At 37.4% G+C, this 22038-nt stretch overlaps 1 protein-coding gene across 4 annotated transcripts in view; it reads left to right on the top strand.

The window, feature by feature from the left end:
• Positions 1-22038, top strand: part of STK3 (serine/threonine kinase 3) — a 126722-nt gene that overhangs the window by 13236 nt on the left and 91448 nt on the right. For all 4 annotated transcript variants that reach the window (XM_061373210.1, XM_061373207.1, XM_061373209.1 and 1 more), the window contains exons 5-6: positions 10638-10802; positions 11215-11382. In XM_061373210.1, the coding sequence (XP_061229194.1) occupies positions 10638-10802; positions 11215-11382 (333 nt within the window). The remainder of the gene's footprint in view (positions 1-10637; positions 10803-11214; positions 11383-22038) is intronic.

The following is a 22038-nucleotide window of genomic DNA, read 5'->3' as shown; positions in this document are numbered from 1 at the left end:
CTACCATGGGGGACCAGGGCAGCCCTTTGTTCCTGCTCTGAGCTAAAAGGACTTTGCTCATAAGATTGTTATTTTGTAGCTTTAAGCAGTCATGTTTCTCAGTAATTTCACAGTTTGGCATTTGCTGCACTAAAGTGCATGTGATTTGCAGCTGTAAATTGGCTGTCTAAGACCTAATGACTCTTTATGTTTTTGTTTAAGTAGCATCTATCCCAGTATATCTTCCTCAGTTGAACCCATATGGATTAACTAATAGCCAGCCAATCCATACACAAAGCCCAAAATTCCTCCTGTGCTGGCTAACTTGTTTAACTGATCTTGGTGTCCAGAAACTGGGGCCATGGACAAGTCCATTCTGGATATACTGACCGTGTTTTGTTGGTAGCCCTTGAATAAATGGGCTAGTCAGCTGTGTTACTGTTCAGAGTCTGATGTTTAGGGGTCTAAGGATGAGATGGCCAGCCTGTAATTCCTTGGTTTATTTTTCCTGCTGTTTTTGAAGATGGTGTTATAAAGGACATCCACTGATTGCTGTAACTTTTTAAAGCTGAGAAGTAGCAGCCTCGGGTTGGTACTAGCCAGCTCCTTGGTACCTTTGGATCTGTCTCATCTGCTTCCATGGATTTTTATTTGTCCAATTCATTAGAGTAATTCCTAACACATTCCACTTTGCTGTTAGGCCAGAAAAACCCTACTAAAGACTGATGCAAAGAAGATGCTTGGGAGATTTCTGCATTGTTTGTCAATAGATTGACTACCCCATTTAGTAGCAGACCATGCTGCTTTATGTGTCCTTATTAATCTGTCTCTGCTTTTCATGTAGAGTCATAGAATGTTTACGGTTGGAAAGGACCTTAAGCACCTAATCCCAACCCTCTGCTATGGGCAGGGATGCCTCACAACACCATTTCAGCCAAGGGCCTGTCCGACCTGGCCTTGACCACTGCCAGGGAAGGAGTATTTACCAGTTCTTTGGGCGATCTGTTCCAGTGCCTCACCACCCTCACAGAAGAGAACTTTTTTTTTTCCATATCTAATCTTTATTTTTTTTCCCCTTCTAATATGCTTAGCTCATTCAAGATGGTCTCCTGCTCTTCTTGCTCATTATCTTGCGTGTCAGGGAGGATTGTTTTCATACTTTGAGGTGGTTGTCCTTGGTGCTCAACCAGCTCTTTGAGGTCTGATTGCCCTTTGGGGCGCAGCATGCCCTGGGATCCCACTTACTAGTTCCTTTAACAATCTGAGGTTTGATGTCTGGAAATCTGGTTCTGCTACTTTCTTTTGTCACTTCCTTCCATACCTTAATCTCTACCATCTCATAATCACTTGCCAAGGCTGCTGCTGCCATCCCTGGTGAGTTCTTGCTCATGAGTAACTGGAGTAGTAGAACACTTCCTGTAGTGGGCCTGTACAACACATCCAGTAAAAATTATTACTGCTCACTCCTGGATATTCTTGTACCCTGCCATGTTGCCCTCTCAGGAGGTTGTTGTGAACAATGGCCTATGATCAGAGGCTTCTTGCAGTGCTGAGGATGACTTATCTACTTCACCTTTTTGATAGGGTGGTTTGAAGCAGATGCCATGGTGGCATCCACGTTTTTGACCTGTAAACTCTCAACAAGCTTAAGTTTTCTGTAGCAGAGCTGCATGTAGCTATAAAGCTCAACCCTGTTCATCCTTCCTGCTTGTGTCTTGTGAAGAGCCTGCATCTGTCTCTCACAGTGTTCTACTTGTGTGATCTATCCCATTGTGTCTCTAATTTCAGTAACTCTGTATAGCATGTGCATAGCTCTGCAGCTGTGCACAGGCTGGCAGTTTTTCCTGTTTGTGTCACAGGCTGTATACCTTTGTACATGGGGTTTCAGATATACACCTGTCTGCCCTACTTTATCTTGAAAGGAGTGAGAAAACCTCCTCCAGAATCCTTTCTGGTGTGTGCTCTGCCATTCTCTGTTCCTCTGCTTACCTGATGTTTAAAGCTGCTCTCACTACTGGCAAAGTTGCTCTTGACTGCCTTTGTCAGATAGATGATGTTTTTCCCTAGTAGTCCTTCTTCCTCTGAGATCCTGTGTTCATGAAAACACTAATGTTTTGCTGCTGGTAGCAGGCCTGCTGGTGGAAGATGGTGATCTGCAGATTAATCTGCTTCTGCTTGAGGCTTTCTTCTCATCTGGCAGGATCAAGACCACCACCGCACTGATCCTTGGTTCACCTAGCACAGGTTATTCAAGGTCTCCCTTGGTGATGCTGTCAATGGGAATGGTATGAACAGGTGCATAGATTGTTAGCCAAGTGATCTGTTTGCAGATGTGTTTTACATAATGGTGAAATTGTTTTAAAACTTTATACAATAATGAAAACCCAAATAAGCATTTCCTGCTTGAAAGGCACATTGTACTGTTTTAAGTGACCTGTGGTAAGGACTTCCATTGAAATTCTTGACCTTATTCACAATGCTTTGTCAGGAAAGGACTTTGAAGAACCAAACTAACTCAGTTGCTGCTCATCTCAACTGTGTACAAATGCATGTCATTGTGCCACTGAATCATAATTAAAAATCTCTTTTCCCATGTTGTCTTTACTTCGTACACTGCTGAAAAGGCTCTGCATTACTTCCAAGGTTGTGCTCAACATCTGGATAGCCAGTTCAGTACTTCATAGATGTATAGCAAGCTGGAACTTGGTAGTGAAGCGTAAGGGCTAAAGAGTCTGCCTTCCATATTCTAATCAGTTCTTGATCTCTCTAAGTGTACTTATTAGTGCTAGCTAATTATTGAGCATGTGACCATGGGAGATGCCTGAGATTTCCTGCAGCAGTTTTCCATGTGAAGCACTAGATATGTTTTAGATAATTCTGTGTTGCTGCTAGGCTATAGCCTAGCTATTTTCAAGCTTTATTTTTTCAAAATTTTCAAGACACTGATTTGTTAGCACCATCTTGAATTATCCAGTATGAAAATGCTTATTTGAGAAGAGGAGTTGGAATTTGTTACGTGTGATAGTAAATAAGCATTACAAAAGGTACTGGGATTATGTTGTCAAAGCCACAAATCTTAAAAAAAAAATAAATCAACACAGATCATCACCTGTGCAGTGAATGGTCATTTTTATGTTGTAAAATCACATTTTCCATATGATTATTTGCAGCATGACTTGGGCTCAGTAGGAAGAATGACACTTGCTGCTTAACTTGGTATAATTGAGAAGAACTGGTAGTTCTCCTGTAGTAGTGAGTTCTTATTCTGTCCATTACTGTAATATTGAGGCGTCCCTTTACTATAATAAAGGAGGAAGAATAGAAGTGAAGAAGGGATTATCTCCATTAGTTTGAGACGATTACTGAAAGTCTTAGCTCAAACTTTTTCATTTTAAGTAACTTAGATGTCACAATTTAGTACCTCACTCAAGACATAGGCTGTGATTTTTGTTTGAAGAGAACTATCTTCACACGTAGCATGCAGATCTGCTTAAAAATGTTGCCTGAAATGTAGTTGCTCTGAAAGGTGAAGCTTAAGGGAAGTGGCTTCAGGAGAGTGTAGTCTTACTGCAGTTCATAGCAGGCAGTGGAAACCAGAATCTAACCTTGATTTCAGGTTAAAGCTGCAAGTATAATAACTCTTTCTCCCTGAAGCTTTCTGCCATATTTCGTAAGTTATGCTTCAAATATTACAGGTGGGAAGGGTATTGTAGTAACTGTCTTCTCATCTCTCTTGGTCGTTTGCTCATCTCTTCTGCATCTCTGACTCTTTCTTAGTCCACCTTGTCTTCACATAAATGAAGGAGGTAGGCCAAGTATGTGATGCTGATAAGGTGAGTGATGGTAGAGCTTGGTAGCTTCAGGTAGAAGAATGATTATACCGTGGTGCCCTTCTTTGCCATGAAGTGGATTTAGCCAGTGTGCTTGACTTGATCAGACTGCTTAGATGCATTAACCTGATACTTCCTGGAAGCATCAAGCTTAATGTGCATGTATTAGTGTAAAAAGAGCAGCTGTGAATGGACTTAGGCAGTTAATACAGTTCAGCTGACCCAGAACCCTCCAGAGAGGCCCTCAGGAAGGAGAATATGAGCAGAGAACCCATAGATAAGTTGTCCCAGCAGTTGCATGGATTAGGTAGTGTGTTCTAGACTATATAAATGCACTTCTGGTTCTTCCTTATGGATGCCATCCATAGCCAGTTAGACTTAAATATGTGGATTAGCTGGTCTCCTAATAGATGTCTAACACCTGAATTTGCTGTGATCTGCTTTGCTTCAAATTTCCATTTTTAAAGATTGGCTTAATTGATAACATTTTTATGTAGGCTGTAGTGTTGCTCACCTTTATCATTCACATTAATTTTAATCTATAGCTCATACGTGGTTTTGATGATGAAAGATTTGAACCTGCTGCATGGCTCATAGCTGACTGATATTTAGGGGGTAGCACCAGCCCGTCAAAGGGACTCAGTGTACAGAATTGACATTAGACAAAAATACTGAGCAAATAAATATTCCACAGGATTTTAAGTGAGGATCTTGACACAACTGGATGTTGGAAACAAAGTGGAAACATAATGACTATGAAATTGTACTAAGGTTCAAGGCATAGAACGTGCTATACTCACAGAATGGTGCTGCATGTTTAAAAGCTCAGAATAAGATAACTGTTTTAACAGAAAACAAAATACCTAAATGGTTATATCAGGAATAGTACAGTACAAGAACCATACATCCAGGCCAGAACAGCAATACTGACTAACATATCTCTGGTATTAAAAAATAATTTTCTTTTAATTTTTCTGTGTGGTAGTTATCAATGGCATTGATTGTATGTCAACATCAAGCTACTTGTTAGAACTAGGGAGTACTGGATATTAAGTAGACGGCAAGCTGTGTGCTATGGCAAGGTGTATTATGGGCTGGGTCTATACTTAGCTGTTTCCCTTGTGAGTTAAAAGTCACTTGTAGGGGCACAGGCACTACACTTCCTACATTCCTTGGTAACCTGTTCCAGTGTTTGCTCACCTCCACAGTGAAAAAGTATTTTCTGATGTCCAGAGGGAGCCTCCTATATTTCACTGTGTGCTCAGTGCTTCCGGTCCTGTCCCTGGGCACTGCTGAAAAATGCCTGGCTCTGTCCTTTTTGCACGTTTCCTTCAGATATTTGTATGCATGAGAAGATCCCTCTTGAGCTTCCTCATCTCCAGGCTGAACTCTCCCATCTCTCTCAGCCTTTCCTCATAGGAGAGATGCTCCAATCTCTTGAGAGTATCTGTAGCCCTTTGTTGGGCTCTCTTCAGTGTGCCTGTGTCTCCCCTGTATTGTTGAGCCCAGAAAGGGACCCAGTACTCCAGGTGCAGCCTCACCAGTGCCGAATAGAGGGGAAGGATCACTTCCCTCCATCTCTGTCAACACTTTGTCTAGTGCAGCCCAGAGTACCATTTGGCTTCTTTGCAACACAAAAAAATACTTAAATACCATTAATATTGTGCAAAAACATCTGCAGAAGACAGTTTTGGTCTATGGAACCAGTGTAACTAAAACTTTCTTTGCAATGCTTTGTATGTCCAATAAGGGAAGAAAGGGTCTGTGTATGGCTCAGCTGCTCGGCTGCTATGGTTCAATAGTTTGTGATTTTGGGAGTAATTTTTTTTTTGAGAATTTTGCAATTGTGTGTTTTCAGTAGTGTGGATAGGTGGTGTCTGCTCTGCACAAAGCTTCAGTTGCACAAAAATCATCAGGTTATTGAATGGTAGTATTCAATATAGCAGTACATCATTTTCTGAGAAGGTAATCTTGCTGAGGGAAGGTGAGTGTACTCTTGGCTTGTTGAGTAAGGCTTGAAATTAATTTTGTCTTAAATATTATAAGATATTAAAGATAAACATTGTGTATTATTACGCATATACTTGTCAGTGTTTAGCAATACTATGAGGAGTGACTGCATCAGGTTATACAGATGGTGATTATAAGTGTGTATGTTCCTGATAAAACAGGACTCATGCTCTCTGCTTACTTAGGGGTGATGTTCACCCCTATGAGCTTATCTGACCACTAGATGTATTTTGATAATACTTAAATTACTTCTGTAACCTGTAGCCGTGCTATAGCTTTCCTTTATTGCTGGTCCCCAGATGGTGCATCAGGCTGCAGTACTGTAGAACTCTTTCTCTTCTGCTTTGCTGGATTCTCAGGCCGTAGCTTTTGGTACGGTTGTTCTGTTACCCTCTCCTTTTGAAAGCTGGATTTTGGCATGCAGCTGCAAAAGCACTTCTGTATCCACAGCTGGTCCAAAGATCTCTATGTGGTTTAACCACTAATTTTTCAAGAACTAAAGCTAGGGATTAAGCTCATTAGGAACACAATTTACTGAAGAGGGACCTTCTCTGAGGATCCTTCTAATCACAGTTTCTCATAATACTTATTTCTAGATAAAAGCAGGTAAGTTGTTTGCCTTTCTTGTTACACATTTGTCAATGCTTGGGATTGTTTTTTGATACATGTTGAGGTTTAACTGCATGAAAGTCTTTGGAGATTCAGGACATTGTATTGTTTCTGAACTGGGGTGGATTTGGTAAAGCTCTGGCAGAAAATGTTACACTCAGCATGCCATAAGCCATTCATGACACAGTATTTGTTAATTGCCGGAGTTTAAATTGCTTGTAGTGTGAGTCTTCAGATAATCACAGTTTTAGTGTATTTCACAAGATTATTAACTCACATGCTGAGGATTGTTTTATTCTCCCTATGTCCTTCTGACCATGCCTCAGTTTATCTTATAGTTGATTTAAAGTACCTTCTTGCTTGACTCCATATTGCACCAAGGGCATAAACCCATCAGTGCTGGGAAAGCAGTCTTGTTTGAGCTGTGTGTATCAGGGTTTTCAGTTCTGCTAGCATACAGTCCTTTGAAGCAGCATAGCAGTCAGCATAAAATAGCACAAATAAGAGCTTTGAGCAGCATGCCACTGATTAGGGCAACTGAAAGATTTTGGAGATAAATGGCAGGCAAGGAATGCATAATGTGCAGCGGAGGCGGTAGCTGCTTGCTGTGGAGCATGGAGGTAATGCCACCATCAGTTTCATCCTCTGCCTGCATACAGAGAGAGGTTTATAAAAGTCACTAGGTCTCTTTGAGCGTAGCAACACATGAACTTATTTGGAAAGCAATGCCAATTTGAGCACCTCCTACTCCGCTACATCCTTGTTGACTGTGCCGCAAATTGAATCAAGGAACTGATTTGTTGGGAAAAATAATTTGGCAGTTTTATTTTTAACTAGGGTCACAGTTTTTCAGTGGAAGGACTGACACACAGTGGGAATTACTGCAGTAGGTTGCAGTGAAATGAGGGATTCCAGCTTAGCACTGCTGTTTCAAGTAAATGTACGTATAACTGTGCCCTTGGGCTCCATGCCCAGGTTTTATGAGACTGGATAGAAGCTGGAATAGGGAAGTGGTTCTGCTTGTTAAATAATTAAAACTTGTTATGAGCAACCCAGACACAGATAATCTTGCTGACTAATCATTTTTTCCTTTCTGTTGAGTCATTTTGTTGGCTTAGAGTGACTCTGAGTGGGGCTTCTTGTTTCTTGTGGGCTTTTAGTAGTGTGTTTTTTGGAGAGAGGTGCGGATGTGTACCAACACTTTCAAAACTGAAACTGGAAGGAATTGCTATTGCTCAATATAATTTCTATGTAGGACTGGAAAAATAGAGAAAGAGGGGAAAAAATGCAACCCAGTGTTGCAGCCAAATTAGAGTATTCATCTTAAGTGTTGCAGTTTCTTGCATTTCTAAGAATGTGTGAAGTTCATTTGCTTAGCTCTTACATTAAAGCATTGATGTGTCGTAGTTGAGCAGCATTTCAGTTGCTTGAATAGTTTCTTTGTATTTCCTTGAGAAATTGCATCACATGAAATGAATTGTGTGTGACTTTGTTTTTTTTCTTGTATTCTAGAATAAATGTTGATGAAAATCTGAGAAGTATTCTCAGAGGGTCTAGTACCTGCAAAAGATTCTCTCTTAGCTGTTTCTCTAATAACACTTGTTCAGAAGTTTGTGTTCCTATTACACCAATGTAGAGTAATGAAGATAAACAGTTGTGGTAGCTGATGACTTGTGGTTTATGCAACAGATAACTGAAAATAAAGCACTTTTTTTTTTTTTATTTTCCAATTGTATTTTCTTTGGTAATGAAATGTCTGTCACCCTGTTGCTAGTTGGTATCTGTAGCTTATTGTATCATTTGTGATAATATATGAATTCTGCAACATGTTAAAGTAGTAAATAAGAGAAGCATTTTGAACTGCCCAGACTACACCGCTTCTTTATTTATAATAGGTATTTAGTTAATCATTGAGGTGTTTTCTAAGCTTTAAAACTGAAGTTTGTCTGGTCTGCTTAAAAAAGTCAGGTTACAGAGTTCTAGTGTTTCCTTTGTGATGCATGTACAGAATTCAGTAAATATCCCTGTTGCAATTTTATTTCTCTTAAAAAAATTCAGCTCAAATCGAGGAATTATTAGTTCTCTCAAATTAGCAATTATGTTTCTCAGTTTGTATTTGGTTACTTGACTAATTTGAGAGTACATTTCTGCTTGTCCTGACTGAAGAGTAAACAGCAGACATGATATGAAGGAGAGCTGGGTATAACTATGCAGAATGTATTTTTCATTTTGGGCACTCTAAAGTTCTAAAGAGCCTCAAGTATTCTGCCTGCATTCTGCCTTAATTCTCAGAAGTAACTGAAGGCCATGTTATCAGTAAGGAGCATAAAGAAACCTCTTAAAAATTCAGCATGGCTATAGAAGATAGTATTATGCACTGGTAAATGTGATGTAAAGGGACATGTTTCCTCAAAGACCAGAACAAACCATAACTACTTTGAAAGTTATGGGCTGACATATTGCATTATCTTCACATGGTGGTAGCTGTGCGGCGTGTCTAATAAAATATATTTAGAGCCAGCTATGTTAAGATTTCTGTTGGTTCAATTGTACAATTTTTATAGCATAATTGCAATACGATATAGCATAGCTTGTGTGTTATCTACACTTAAGGACTAACAGGAAACCTTTGCCTAGACAGCAAACTAATCAACATTCTTGGTAGTTATTTTTAAAAATGTGATATTTGTGGCTGCAATTGAAGAGCCATATATTCAGTCTGATTGTATTTTCCTGTGAGGATATCATCTAGCAATTGTTGAGTGCAGGTAATTTAAAATGAACCCAGAAGTGCAGAGTGCATTCATTCTCTGCATTATTTGTCAACAAGAAAAAGAATGGTGTAAGAAGAAGCCCATAGTACCTGTTTGAAATCCATTCTTAGTCATTTTTGTACTTGTCTACTGGTAAAGGAACTGATAATAGTTATTGGCACCTTCCAGCATAAGAGTACCATGACATCTTAGTTGGTAGGGATTAATTTTCAGTCCTGAGCAGGGTTTGGGGATGGTCATTGGGGCACATATGTGTTTAATTCTACAGCTTTGTGTCAGTATGGAGCACAGGCAAATTGAGAAATACTTATTTTCAAAAATTAGCTTTTACTTACGTTCCATATACAGTGAAGGCACTATCTGTAAGAGGAGTATCTTACTTGAGAAACTTCAGTAAAATTCTGTAAACTAGTTGGGGACTGTTTGGGTGTTTGTATTTGTGCATGCTGTTTTATCTCCCTGTGGATAACTAGCAAAGCTATCTCCCTGCCAAATATATTTTCACAAGCTTTGTGGTAATTATTTGATTATTTTCTGTACTCCTTTATCACCTCTATCCCTTGCTTTTTGTGTGGGGTTGGTTTTTTTGGTGGGTTTTTTTTTTTTTTTGGTGTGTGGAGAAGCTCTTTATTCATCCCCTCTAACTTGTAAATTACTGGCAATGAGAAACTAATGGTATTGCCGTTAGGAATAACTGGTGGACAAAAGCTGGATGCTACTAGTTGTCTACTAACTAGTAGGGGTGTAGGAGGCATTTCATATATTGGAATTTGAGAAATAAAGAAAACATGACATTCATTTTATCTCTTTCCAATGTAGAACTGTGCTAGTATGTTGGGCAAACAGTCTAATGAACAGTAGCTCCAGCCTTCCACTGTTGAGAAAGGGCTGTATCTCTTTTTCCAGGGAAGTGTTCTGGTATGTGCCATCTAGTCTAGTGGTGACCACCATTACCTTTGACGAAGGTAATGCTTAACTTGATCTAAGCGACAAACATATTAGTTGTTTGTTATGGAAACTGTGCAGCAGTCTTTATGAAGGATGTCAATGTCTAAAGAGTAGTAGCTATTGATTAACAGTAGTAACTTTTGATTGAAAGGGAATACTGCATATTCTGGCATCTGATCTGCATAAATCAGTCCCTTCTCTAGTTTCGTAGCTTGCTTGCTCTAATTGGACTCTATAAACTTGTAAGAATCTAGCAGTATGGGTCAAGTTGGTAGGTCATAGTTTTGAATTGCAAATGGTCTTGGGCATATTCCTGTGTAAAAAAAAACAAAAAAAAAAACCCAGAAACAAACAAAACCCACAAAACAGAACCTAAGGTATGTTGTCAGTATTATTTGTAATAATCATTATGAAATCATTGTGTTTTAAATAGTTCAAATATATGGACTCTATGTATACCTGAAAATGATTTTATATTTTCTTGCAGCTAACAGAAGATGAAATTGCAACTATTCTGAAATCTACTCTTAAAGGACTTGAATACTTGCACTTTATGAGAAAAATACATAGAGATATAAAGGCTGGAAATATCCTTCTTAACACTGAGGGACATGCAAAATTAGCTGATTTTGGTGTGGCTGGCCAGTTAACAGTAAGTACCAGTGGAAAGATAAATTTTAAATGCTTTAGAGCTCCTAACCGTGTTGTTTTGCTGTGCATTGAATTTTGTGTCTGGAGAGTGACTGACTAGTGGTAGAGCTAACATTCTTTATTGTGATGAGTATTTAATGTAAGGCTATTTAGTTTTTAGTTTTTTATTTTTATAGCCCAGTGTACTTTAAGTGGCGGATGAGCCCACTTTAAACTTGTGTTTGAGGTTTATGGTCATCGTCACCTGTTCAGTCTCTATATGCAGATGGGCTTGAATCGATTTGGTCTTAATTGGAAGTCACTGCTATTTGACCTTTTGGGTGGCTAATTTAACTTTTAAATATAGAATTAATATCAAAAGAATCTGGGAAAAAAGCATCACTGTTTTAATTGCATAAATAATATAATTACAGGATACAATGGCAAAACGTAATACTGTTATAGGAACTCCGTTTTGGATGGCTCCTGAAGTAATACAAGAAATTGGCTATAACTGTGTGGCAGACATCTGGTCCCTTGGTATCACTTCAATAGAAATGGCTGAAGGAAAGCCTCCATATGCAGATATTCATCCAATGAGGGTGAGTGTGTGTGGTGATGTTTCCTTGTTTGTTGTATTAAAAAATCAAAATCATAAGACTGGAATCATAAAACTGGATGTTTATGGACAAAGATTTTTAAGACTAAGGATTTTCACTTGCTGTCTTGCTTCTTGTTTACTGCAGCTTGCCTTTGTTTTAACACGTCTCTGAAAGATTTCAGAATGCCTTTATTCCCACTTGATTGAGAACTAAAGCTCTAACTGCTTAATTGACTTGAAGGCAGCATAGAGCCTGTTCCATACTGTATCTGTACTTGGAGTGTTCTGTAACCAAGAGGCATTCTCCTTTGAAAAGGGAGTTTTGAAGTAAAGATGACCTAAAGAAGAATTTGGAGTTGTCCTATGTGAGCACTGCTGATATTTGTAACCCTTGACAATTTTTATTTATTACTGGCTCTTAAACTCTGTTACTGAATTAGTTTACTCCTTGCAAAATAAAATGTAAATAGAATTAGCTGCTTTACAAAAAATAAAAGTTACAAAGGAATTACTTGGAGAAGTTCATGGGGAACAATGTTTTGCTAGGAGTAACTGTTGCCACTGTTACTCATGTATCTTTTTGAAATGGGCTATAGAATAGCTACATTGATTGGACTAAGCATCAGTAAATACTCTGTTCTTGAATCTTTTTATGTCTAAAGCATTAATATTAGTAAGGCACTTTATACTGCTGAAAGCAGATTTCCATCTTTGTGATTTGCTGCAAAAAATGGCATACATACTAGATTATTTTATTCAGTTTTCTTTTGCTGGTGCCTTATATATCAGGATCTTAATGTAAGGAAGCCACAACTGTTGAAAGAGAAGCTACTTTTCATATATGATTACTGTGGGTGATCCATATATGAGTTCAAGTGTATTTAGTGCTGTTGGCGTTCTGGATTTGTTTGTTTGCTTTGTTGAAGAGAGATGTTTCTTGAAGTTCTATGGCAGTGTGGAGCTCTGTTAAAGCTAGTAAGTGTTTTGCAGTTAGAAACATTACATAATTTTGGAACAAAAGCATAGTACTTCTGCATCATATTTTTTTTTATTGTGTAGTTAACAATTTTAACATTATCATTCAAACTGAAAATATTCAGATGAAAGCTGAGAAAGAACGAAGTAAGTATTGTTGAAGCTTGTTGTTGATGGGAATTTAATTTAAAAGGAAATAACATTTAAAAAATATTTTTAAGAACTATTGATTACAAATTAAATACATTTGAATCATGCTGTTTTTCTGTTTGTTGGGTTTTTTTTTTAAGTGAAAATGCCTTAATTAAATCTGAGTTCGTTTTAACATCATTATATATAGTTGTGCTAGCTGTTGAAAGGCGAGAAGACTGTGTTGTCATATGTAGAAAACATTTTTCTCTGATAATAGCTGCTTATAAATCAAAGGTCACTGAGTTTGAAAGCTTGTGAATCTGTTTAATTCTTGTAATCAAATGAATGCTATCAAAGGCCAAAGTAATTTAACACAACAATTCTGGATTACATAGAACATATGTTCTTGTTAATGAATTACGTTATGGTTTTTAAGGGCTTGTATGCAGTTAGTAGTCTTTTGTATATTTGATACCTACAGTTTTTCTTAATTTTTATTAGTGAGTTGTTACAGTGGTTAACAAGAAATACACAGATTTAAGTTGCAATAGTTTTCCTAGTGTCATACGATATAGCTTCACAAGACTTTTGGACATATGTAGATGCTTTCCTACTTTGTTTTAGTTATGACACAGAACTGATCAGGCAAGCATGAAAGCTTGGGCAGTTTTTCATTGCTTTTTCTAGATGTTGCTGGAGTTCTGTGGTATTTATGTAAGGCACAATTTTGTTACTTGGGAATGCATGTTGAAATTACCATGTGCACTATTTTGCTGTAGGCTGGTTGGCACTGCCACAAAGGTAATGCACTGCCAGTAGGCCATTTCCTTGTCAACTGCATTTACAGCTTAATAGAAATATTACATGACTTCTTTAAACAAGTGTTTTGGCAGAGAGGAAATAGCAGATTCCATGCAAACAAGCATAGCTTCCTCTTCTTAACCACACTAGCTACTCCAAAGAATTGTACTAGTTTCAGCTAGGGAAGAATGAGAAGTGGGGGGTGCAAAATGGAATTTCACGGGGGGGGGGGGAGGGGAGGGAGGAAGAGGGAAAACAGACATGTTTTTCTGTGTAAGTATTCATGTTTTAGTATAGTTGGCTGTGTAAGTGTCATCAGTGCTATTTCACTTGTTCTCTGCTGCAAATCGAAGTTCAGCAGAACCTGCAGTTGTCATACTTGGTTTGAGGCCCAAAGGTCAAGCTTACTTGCCAGCCCAGTGAGTTTATTGCTTTTTTCACATAATAATTATGGAATGCCTCACATTTGATGTCAGAGGCTTTCTGTGTTTTTGCTAATGATGAAAAGTGAAACTTTTGCATTTTCTGAGTTTTCATCGAAGAAGGGTGTTTTCAAGTAGTTGCAAAGGAGGAAAAAATACCAACGTCCTCAAGTTTGCCCTAAAATTCTGTGATACACTCACTAGAAATAGCAAGGAATTTGCTGGTAAGTCAAAATTTGCTCAAACTTGGGTAACCTAACCCATCCAGCAGACACTGGATGCAGTAGTTTGTGCAGTAGCCAGGTTTAATGTGGCTAGCAGTGTTTGCATCTGCCTTTGATTGCTCTGCTGGGATGAACAATTATGGATTTATATTGGATCTAATTAAGGGGGGCTTCAGTGTGGTTCTAGAGCAAGACTCCATCTACTCTGAGGCTGCAGTGACATGTCTTAACAGCTGCGTTCCTGTGTCCCCCACTGACTGCAGCATGTATGCTGGCCTGTAGTTATAAAGTATTTATGTCCTACCACTGTCTGGATTTAATTCAAACCATTAACTGCTCTACTCAGTCTTTCCTCTTCATGCAGTATCTGTCTGTTTGTTTCCAAGTCTCACTCTTCCCCTTTCATCTGTAATGGAAGTGTAAAGATTGGCACTGTTTTGCTGTGATAGTTGTGATTTTGCTTGTTGGTAAAAATTTGTAACCTTTTTTGAAGTATATTCTGTGTTTGCTAATCAAGCCATCCATGATCTCAAGTTTGTCATGTGAGAGTTCTTTCTGGTGGAAGAACATTTTAAGCTGCAGAGCTTTTACGTGATCGTAACTCATCTACTGCTGATACTTGTCTTTTATTAGCCAAGAGATTAACAACGCTTTGCCCTAAAGCTAATGTTAAACCTTAAGAATGTCTGTCTGGTTTTTAGGTCCTTTCTCTAGGACCACCCTTACCAAAGATTTTTCCTTGTATTCTTGCAATGACATGAGCACTCATTGCTGCAAGGCTGTGATTTTTATGATCAATTTAAGCCAACTCAAGTGTGGGCTTCTGGTTATGGAGACTGCCTGTCCTTAGTCAGGAGTTCCTGACCTTTCTGTTAAGCAAACACTAGCATTTGTGCGGCCTGGCATGGAGTTGGATAAAGGAACTGATGTTCTGAAAAATTAACCTGATAGAACTTCTTGTTGTAGGAGCATGTACACAGGGGAAGTGGGCTGGGTGGAGGTACTGCATTTGGCCACAGCCGTACACTGAGCCTTGCAGACCAACTGTAATACTGCAAATTGCATTTTATAAAATTTATTCTTTTTTGCAAGGTCAACACACTGACAGGTTGGTGTGCTTCAGATGAATGCTGGTAGTTCAGTTCCTCCCTTCCCCCCAAGAAAAAAGAGCCAAAAACCTCCAAACTCTTTCCTTTCATGCTTATCAGGCAGCTGCAATAATTCACATTGCTGTGGTATGGAAGAAGCTGGTGGTAGATGTGTTTTTCAACACTTCACAGTATTGGCCTTTGTTTCTTTATGGTTAGGTTTGTTGGAAGTGGACATGTGGGCATCACATGTTCTGCAGTGAGTTGGAGGAAGCCAATTTGAACTGCTTCCATTTGCCTTAAGTCCAATCATGATATTTATTTTTCCATGGCACTTACCCAGATTATCCATGCCTCCTGCTTAGCCTGTGTCATTTCCACCCTGGACTAATCTGTTTGTAATAACCTTTTATTCCTGATGTATCTTATAACAATCTACCATTTCCCATTTTTTTCTATTCTCAGCATATTGCCTTAAAACTGGAGATTGAAGTGAGAATTAATGCTGTGTAAAGCTGTAAGAACCAAGGAAGGTGTTATGTTGATCATTGCTGTCTGGTTGAGACCAGTTTTTAATCATTGAGAAAATTATTTCCTCTATGCTTTTTGTGCCAGAAGCTGAGGAAAGGAGAAAAACAGCTTCTAGAGATGTCAGATGTCTTTCTGTGTAGTCACTTTTGCATTTCTTCTCTCCAGCAGATGGAATTGTCTCATCAGTTTCTATTATTTTCCCTGAGAGTTTATCTATCTTATCTCAGCATTACTGCTCTTAATATAGAGTAGGTTTATAGAAGTATATTATCTGGTTTTCTTATTTTAGTGCTTTTGCTTATCTTTAGAAAAGAGTTTGAGTTAACTTCTAAAAGTCCTTTTGCTTTTAAGAACTTTCTGTGAGACAATCTTTATTAATTTGTAACTTGAGATCTTGCCTGCTGTCTCTAGATACAGAGAGAGAGCTAATATTTAAAGAGATTTAAAATATGGATTTTTGATTGTACATTGCAGTTTATTATTTTCCTACCTCTTTAAGATCTTATGAAAGAATGATAGTGAGCTGTGGAAGGACTCACTGAGTGTGATTCCTCAGAGAGGTCATAATTCTTAAATATTTCTGTTGTGCATTCCGTATTATGATAGTTCCTTACAATTAAATATATGATGTGCTTTTAAGTGTCTTTGTAGATTAAACTTATTTTAAAATACTTAAGCCTTAGGTTTTGAAAAAATCATGTGTGACCATAACACATCCAGTTCTTTGAATGGTAAGAATTTACAAAATAATAACAAAATAGTTTCTTACCCTTCCTCTGGATCTTCCATTGTGTCATGTCTTGTCTTAAAAAAAAAGATTTCTCAGGAAAGGATTTTGGTGTATGTTGTCTTACACAATGCCATAGTTATTCTAACTCTGTAAATAATATATAATATTATATATAATATAATTTATAATTATGTAATTTATCATGTATGTTTACAGTGGGGACCTCAGACAGCTGCCTTAACAATATCACATCAGTGTCTTAGGTTGGAGACGCATGTCTTGCTGCAGGCTTCCCAAAGAGCTGTTGGAAGAACTTTGGACCTCTAGGCTTTAAATGCAGCTTTTGTTTGCTTTAAACAGACCTAAATGCAGGTGATGGCTGCAGAAGTGTGGTATTCCTACCTCTTCCCATGTATTTTCATCACTCCTTTCTGCTGGAGTGAGCATTTAAGTGGCTGCATGATGAGCTGGGTCAGAAAATGGATCCCTCTGAAAACTAACCAAGTAACAAGAAGTAGCTTTTCCCGATACTGTTAATATGTTGATTGAACTGGGTGGGAACAAAAATATGTGGGTGGAACCAGTAGGAGAACTGGGTCATCTCTTCTTCAGGATCAGCCAAGTTGGTGCTGAGGTTGACTTAAAAATAATTGCAAAACCAGAGTCTCTGCTGCTCCTATCCTAGCTGTCCTTTTGGACTTTTCTAGTTGTGCATATCAATAAAATGAGATGGAGTTCTAGAACTTTCATGGGTATTTGGGCCTCTGTGAAGCCTCCCTCCTTCTCCACCTCATTTGTTCTCCCACCTTTAAATGGTATTGCCACGATACAGCCAAACTTCACAGGTTAAACTTCCACTGGCCTTCAGTTTGCATGCAGCTGAAGTTGGTGTTGCTTCATAATATGGTTGCCTCTGTGGTACAATTTATATCCAGAATTTCAAATAGATGTTACAACTTTAGTTAAGAAAAAAAAAGGCACACAGTTGATACCAGACAGTATTTGTCTAACAGAAAATAAAAGTATGTTCTCTATATGGGTTTTATTTTTTAAAATAAAACCCCCCAGTGTCATAGGAGTTACTTTCCACATAAATCACCACGAGAAATGTAATGCTATATGGAAATAGGCTATGCAGCATTTTTCCTGTGAGAGAGTAGTAGTATTATATGATTCAAACCATATACTAATTGCACTTACTAGTGCAGTGGTGATCTGGATATTTTATCTTTGGTAGTTTTTTTGTTCAACAGCATTGTTTTGGGGTTGAACTCTGTGGTTGTGTGACTTTATTTAATGGTTCTTAAAAAGAAAGCTTTAATTTCTCATTTAAGTATGCTACTACTTCAAATCAGTAAGCACCTGTCCATCTGATCTGATCAGAATGTGAATAATCATTGTCTGGTGATTTTTTTTTTTTTTTTGTATGAATAAAAAGCCTCCAACCAGATAAGGTGATTCTCTGAGCAGTACATTTTGAAATAAATAATGCCAAAAGCTTTTTTCATTCAAGTTTTATTTAACTTGTCAAATTAAACATAGATTTTTAATTTATTATTTTTTTTAACCTTGAAGAATGATCAACATTTATAGTGTATGAACAGATCACTTTAACTGAATGGTTCCTGGTGAGGTGCAGGCCAGTTCCAAACACCGTGTTCATGGCTTAACTCCTAGTAGGGGTTTTAGAATTGAGAGATGATGAATGTTGGGCAAGTTAAAATAAGTAATTGTGTACATTTGAACTTGTAGATCTCTGCATATTACATTTTTTGTGAGCAAATACCTGGTGTGCGTACCTAAATGAGATATTTTCATAGACTTTGCTAGAAATGTGATATCTAGGTATTAGATCTACTGATCATGAGGAGAATTGCTCTTTTGTGAGTTAAGTTGCCCGTGCATGTAATTGTCATGGTAGTTGGACCTGGTTGCTTATTTTGTCAGCGTTCTTTAATAGGTCTATGAAAGCAAGTTTTCTATAGGCTGTTATATGTAACACCTTGAGGAAATACACTTAAAAATTTTCTGGAATACAGTTAAGCAACTCTTTACTATTGCAGCAGTGTAATTTTTACTGGGTGAAAAGAGATGGTTTTTAGGTATGTGGTAATTGTGTCAGTTTTACATTAGTTTTTGCTGTGGTTATTTTTGCCAGTGAATTGAAGCTACATCACTGCAAACTACAGTCCTGTAGAAAAAGGATTGTTTGTTGAAGGTATGCTTGTGTCTTGTGGGCAAACTGCTCATAGACCTGCAGAGATCCTGGCACATGTGCTCTCTTTTATTGCAAGATAATTATGGATCTCCAAACTTAAAGTTTTGTTTATGATTTTAGTTAAAAATATGCTTGGTGTTCACTTATGTAGGGTGATGTAGGGAGGGTTTGCGTTTTTTTTGTCTGTTGGCTGCTATTCTTTGTGTAAATGCTAGGCATAGATACAGGCACAGTACCCTTTGAACATAGCTTCATGGAGGAAGTGAATTTCAAAAGGATTTCATTTGCTTATTGGCTTATAAGCAGCCCTTCTAGGGACTCGCTGTAAAGGAAACAGCAGAGAATATTCTGATGAGTAAGGAGGTCAACCCAGGCAAGTACCCCTGGGGTATAGTCTAGTTTCTTGTGATGCGGAAATATTATTTATTCACATTTTTCAGTATACCTAACGTAGAATTTTAATGAAAGTTCTTAAATGCCAAACCATGGCTTCTCCAAAAAAGATAAACAAAGTGAAAGAAATAATATGCGAGTTGTCCTCGAACACTGAAGACAAGTTTAGAGACATCTGGGTGCAAAACGTATGAAATAAAGCCTGTGATACTTTACTAATTTACTTAAATGGCAATTGGTATGTCATTGCTTGACTCAACGAGATTCAGTTACAGGTATTAAGCCTCACAGAAAGTGGTGTGCTAGCAAGGCAGCATCCAATTTTCAAGACTTGACAGCTTGCTGTGCAGAGGGTTTATATGCTTAACGTTAGCCCATTTCATGTGGATAGGAGAGGTTTTTTTAATACTTTCATGAAACAAAGGTAGGAGGCAAAACCCCCCAAATCCAACAAAAAAAAAAAAAAAAAGCCCACCAAAACCATTTTGTCCTCTGTCAAAACTTACAGATGATAAAAAAACTCTCCCTAGTATTCCAAGGAGGTTTTTGAAGAGGTTTTGCCACGTTGCTTTCTCAAGAGCCTGTACTCCCTCTTCCCACAGAAAAGTTTGACAGATCTCCCTGGTTTAGGGGACTCTTGAAAGTATAAACCACATAAAAGACTGGATACATACAGCAGGTCAGTTCCCCCTAGAGATTTCCAAATGAGTGCAGACCTGGCCTGATAATCTAATTTGTTATAATCAAGGTACTACCTTGTCAGTATCTGGCTCTTCATAGAGAAGAAAAATGGCAGAAAGTAGGCCCTAAGGAGCAGAAGCAAGTAAAAGATGGGGGTAATGGCATATAGGGTTAGTTTGAGTTCAGCTTTAGAAGTGCTCAAGGTGCTGCTGAGGTAAGACAGGAAGCTGTGTGAAGTCTGGAAGAAGAGTTCACTAATGAGAGAAAATCAGTGCTTTATACAGGTTCACATTCATTCATATTTGTCTAATCAGCACAGAATTATATGACATTAGTATTGATACATATACTGTGAAAGCTTTAAGTTACTTGGGGTATGATGATTAAATGGGAGGATGAGAAGGCCCTAATTCCTGTCCACATGAAAGCTTTTGAAAAGTCTGCAATCTGATATATGTAATTATTGTCTTCCTGTAGGCATTGCTTTTCTTATCTACCATTCTTTTTTTTTTTTTTCCTTACATCTCTCTAACTTGTTTTTCCCTTTTGTGAAGAGATGGCTTGAAAGCTCACACAGTAAAACTGTTACAATATGAAAAAAGCACTGTTAAACATATTTGTGGTCATAGAATCTAGCATTAATATTTTACTGTAGCTAGTGAATGCATCCTTGCTCTTTCATATCATTAGATTTTTTTTTGGTAGAAGAAAGTGTTTATTACTGTAAAAATATAAATCCATATTTTTTTTAATGATATCAGGTTTGTTGGTTGCATAATGTGCACAAAAAGGAAATGTTAATCTGTCATGTGTAATAAAGTAGCAGAAGCAGAGAATATTTGAAATTTGGACTGAAACTGGAGTTTAATTTGAATTAAATGGAAAACATTTATTTTGTGCTTCTAAATGAGGATTTAATTAAATTAAATTAGTTCATCTTTTTAGACTTACCCCTGAATAGGAAATTTGTAACATAACTTCAGTTGATGGTTGGCTTTCTCCGACTTTGATTAATCACTTTCAAAGTAAGCAGAGGATCAGTACTGTAATTTCATAATTATACACAAGTGAGTTAATTTGAAACTTTAACTGAAATAACTGTAAAAGAATTTTGATCCTGGTTAGTTTCATGTAATGCTGTGTATCTGTTTTGTATGATTCAGATTCTTGGAAGTGCTAATCTGAAAGAAGGACCCTACCGTGATATTACCCATTTATTTGAATGATGCTTTAATAGGGAAATGTTTGACCTGGGAATATTACTTTTCAAAGATGCTGGAACAATAAATGGAGGCTGAATGAAGCCATGAAATTGATGGAAGGATTCTTGATGACTTGACTGAGCGTTGCATCAAGCCCTACATCTGTAACCATTGCTCAAGGTTATTTGATAGAACTGAAAATGTGGGTAAAGCCAGGAATGTATTCAACAAACCTAACACGGCATAGGTTAATGCTATTTTTTGCTGCTGAGCTGGCTGCTTTCTCCCTGGACAGATGTTAAAATCAAACAAGCAAACAGACCTCCACCAAAAAGCCCATTCAGAAGTTTTAAATCACTATAGATCTGCTCATTTGTGATGTTAGTAAAACTATAAACAAAGATCAAAGCGTAAAGCAAAACTATTTTGCAACTTGAAGATCTCAAGAAAATTTTATTTGAAATAGGCAATTGGTAGTAAATCATCAAGATGCATTAAAACTAGAATCACGATTTTAATGTTACAAAACTTTTTTGTTAACTTTACATTCTTACTTGAAAAAGCCTTTCCATCATTCGTGCACATCATTGTATACTGAATTTGTTAAACTTCTTTTCAACTTACAATACAGACTTGGAAAATTATTCAGCAAGGTGTTTATGGGTAGATTTATGAGAACTCCTTTTACTAAAAATTCCACAATAACCTGCAGGATACTGTAAAATATACAGCAGGTTTCAAAACTTCTAAGTTATGAGCTATATTTATTTACTACAAATACTTCTACTTCTTTTTATTTCTATCGTCTTTCAAATTTCAGCATTAACACAAAATACACAAGGTTAATTTTTATCCAGAGGTCTGGCAGCTGGCTTTATTGAAAATGAGGGAATTTGTGTATTGCTTTTAATTGAGGTAGGTCTATTTGGATTTTTGTATGTGACTACTGTCTTATAAAGCCAAAAAAGAGCTCAGTAAATAATTTTAAGAGGTTCTTGGAAGCTTGAATCAATGATTATTTATTGAAGTGAATTGTATGTTCATTTTTTCTTACACTGACAGAAAACATGTTAAGTTTTAGCTAGCTGATTTGAAAGAACTACTAACTACTATTATCACCAAATTCTTAACATGTTATTACACTTTTTAAAAGCAAAAGTGTATTTACTTGGGTTTTAGTTAAAGGTATATTTATTTGATTTTTAATCACATGGGAGAAAACCACAATCAGATTAGGAGGAAAATATTAAACTTTTACTG

Source organism: Neopsephotus bourkii, unplaced genomic scaffold, assembly GCF_033783945.1.
Source record: "Neopsephotus bourkii isolate Nb327-2 ecotype Australia unplaced genomic scaffold, CSIRO-AGI_Nbou_v1 NB_1630, whole genome shotgun sequence".
Taxonomy (NCBI): domain Eukaryota; kingdom Metazoa; phylum Chordata; class Aves; order Psittaciformes; family Psittacidae; genus Neopsephotus; species Neopsephotus bourkii.
This window is presented reverse-complemented; position numbering and strand designations above follow the sequence as displayed.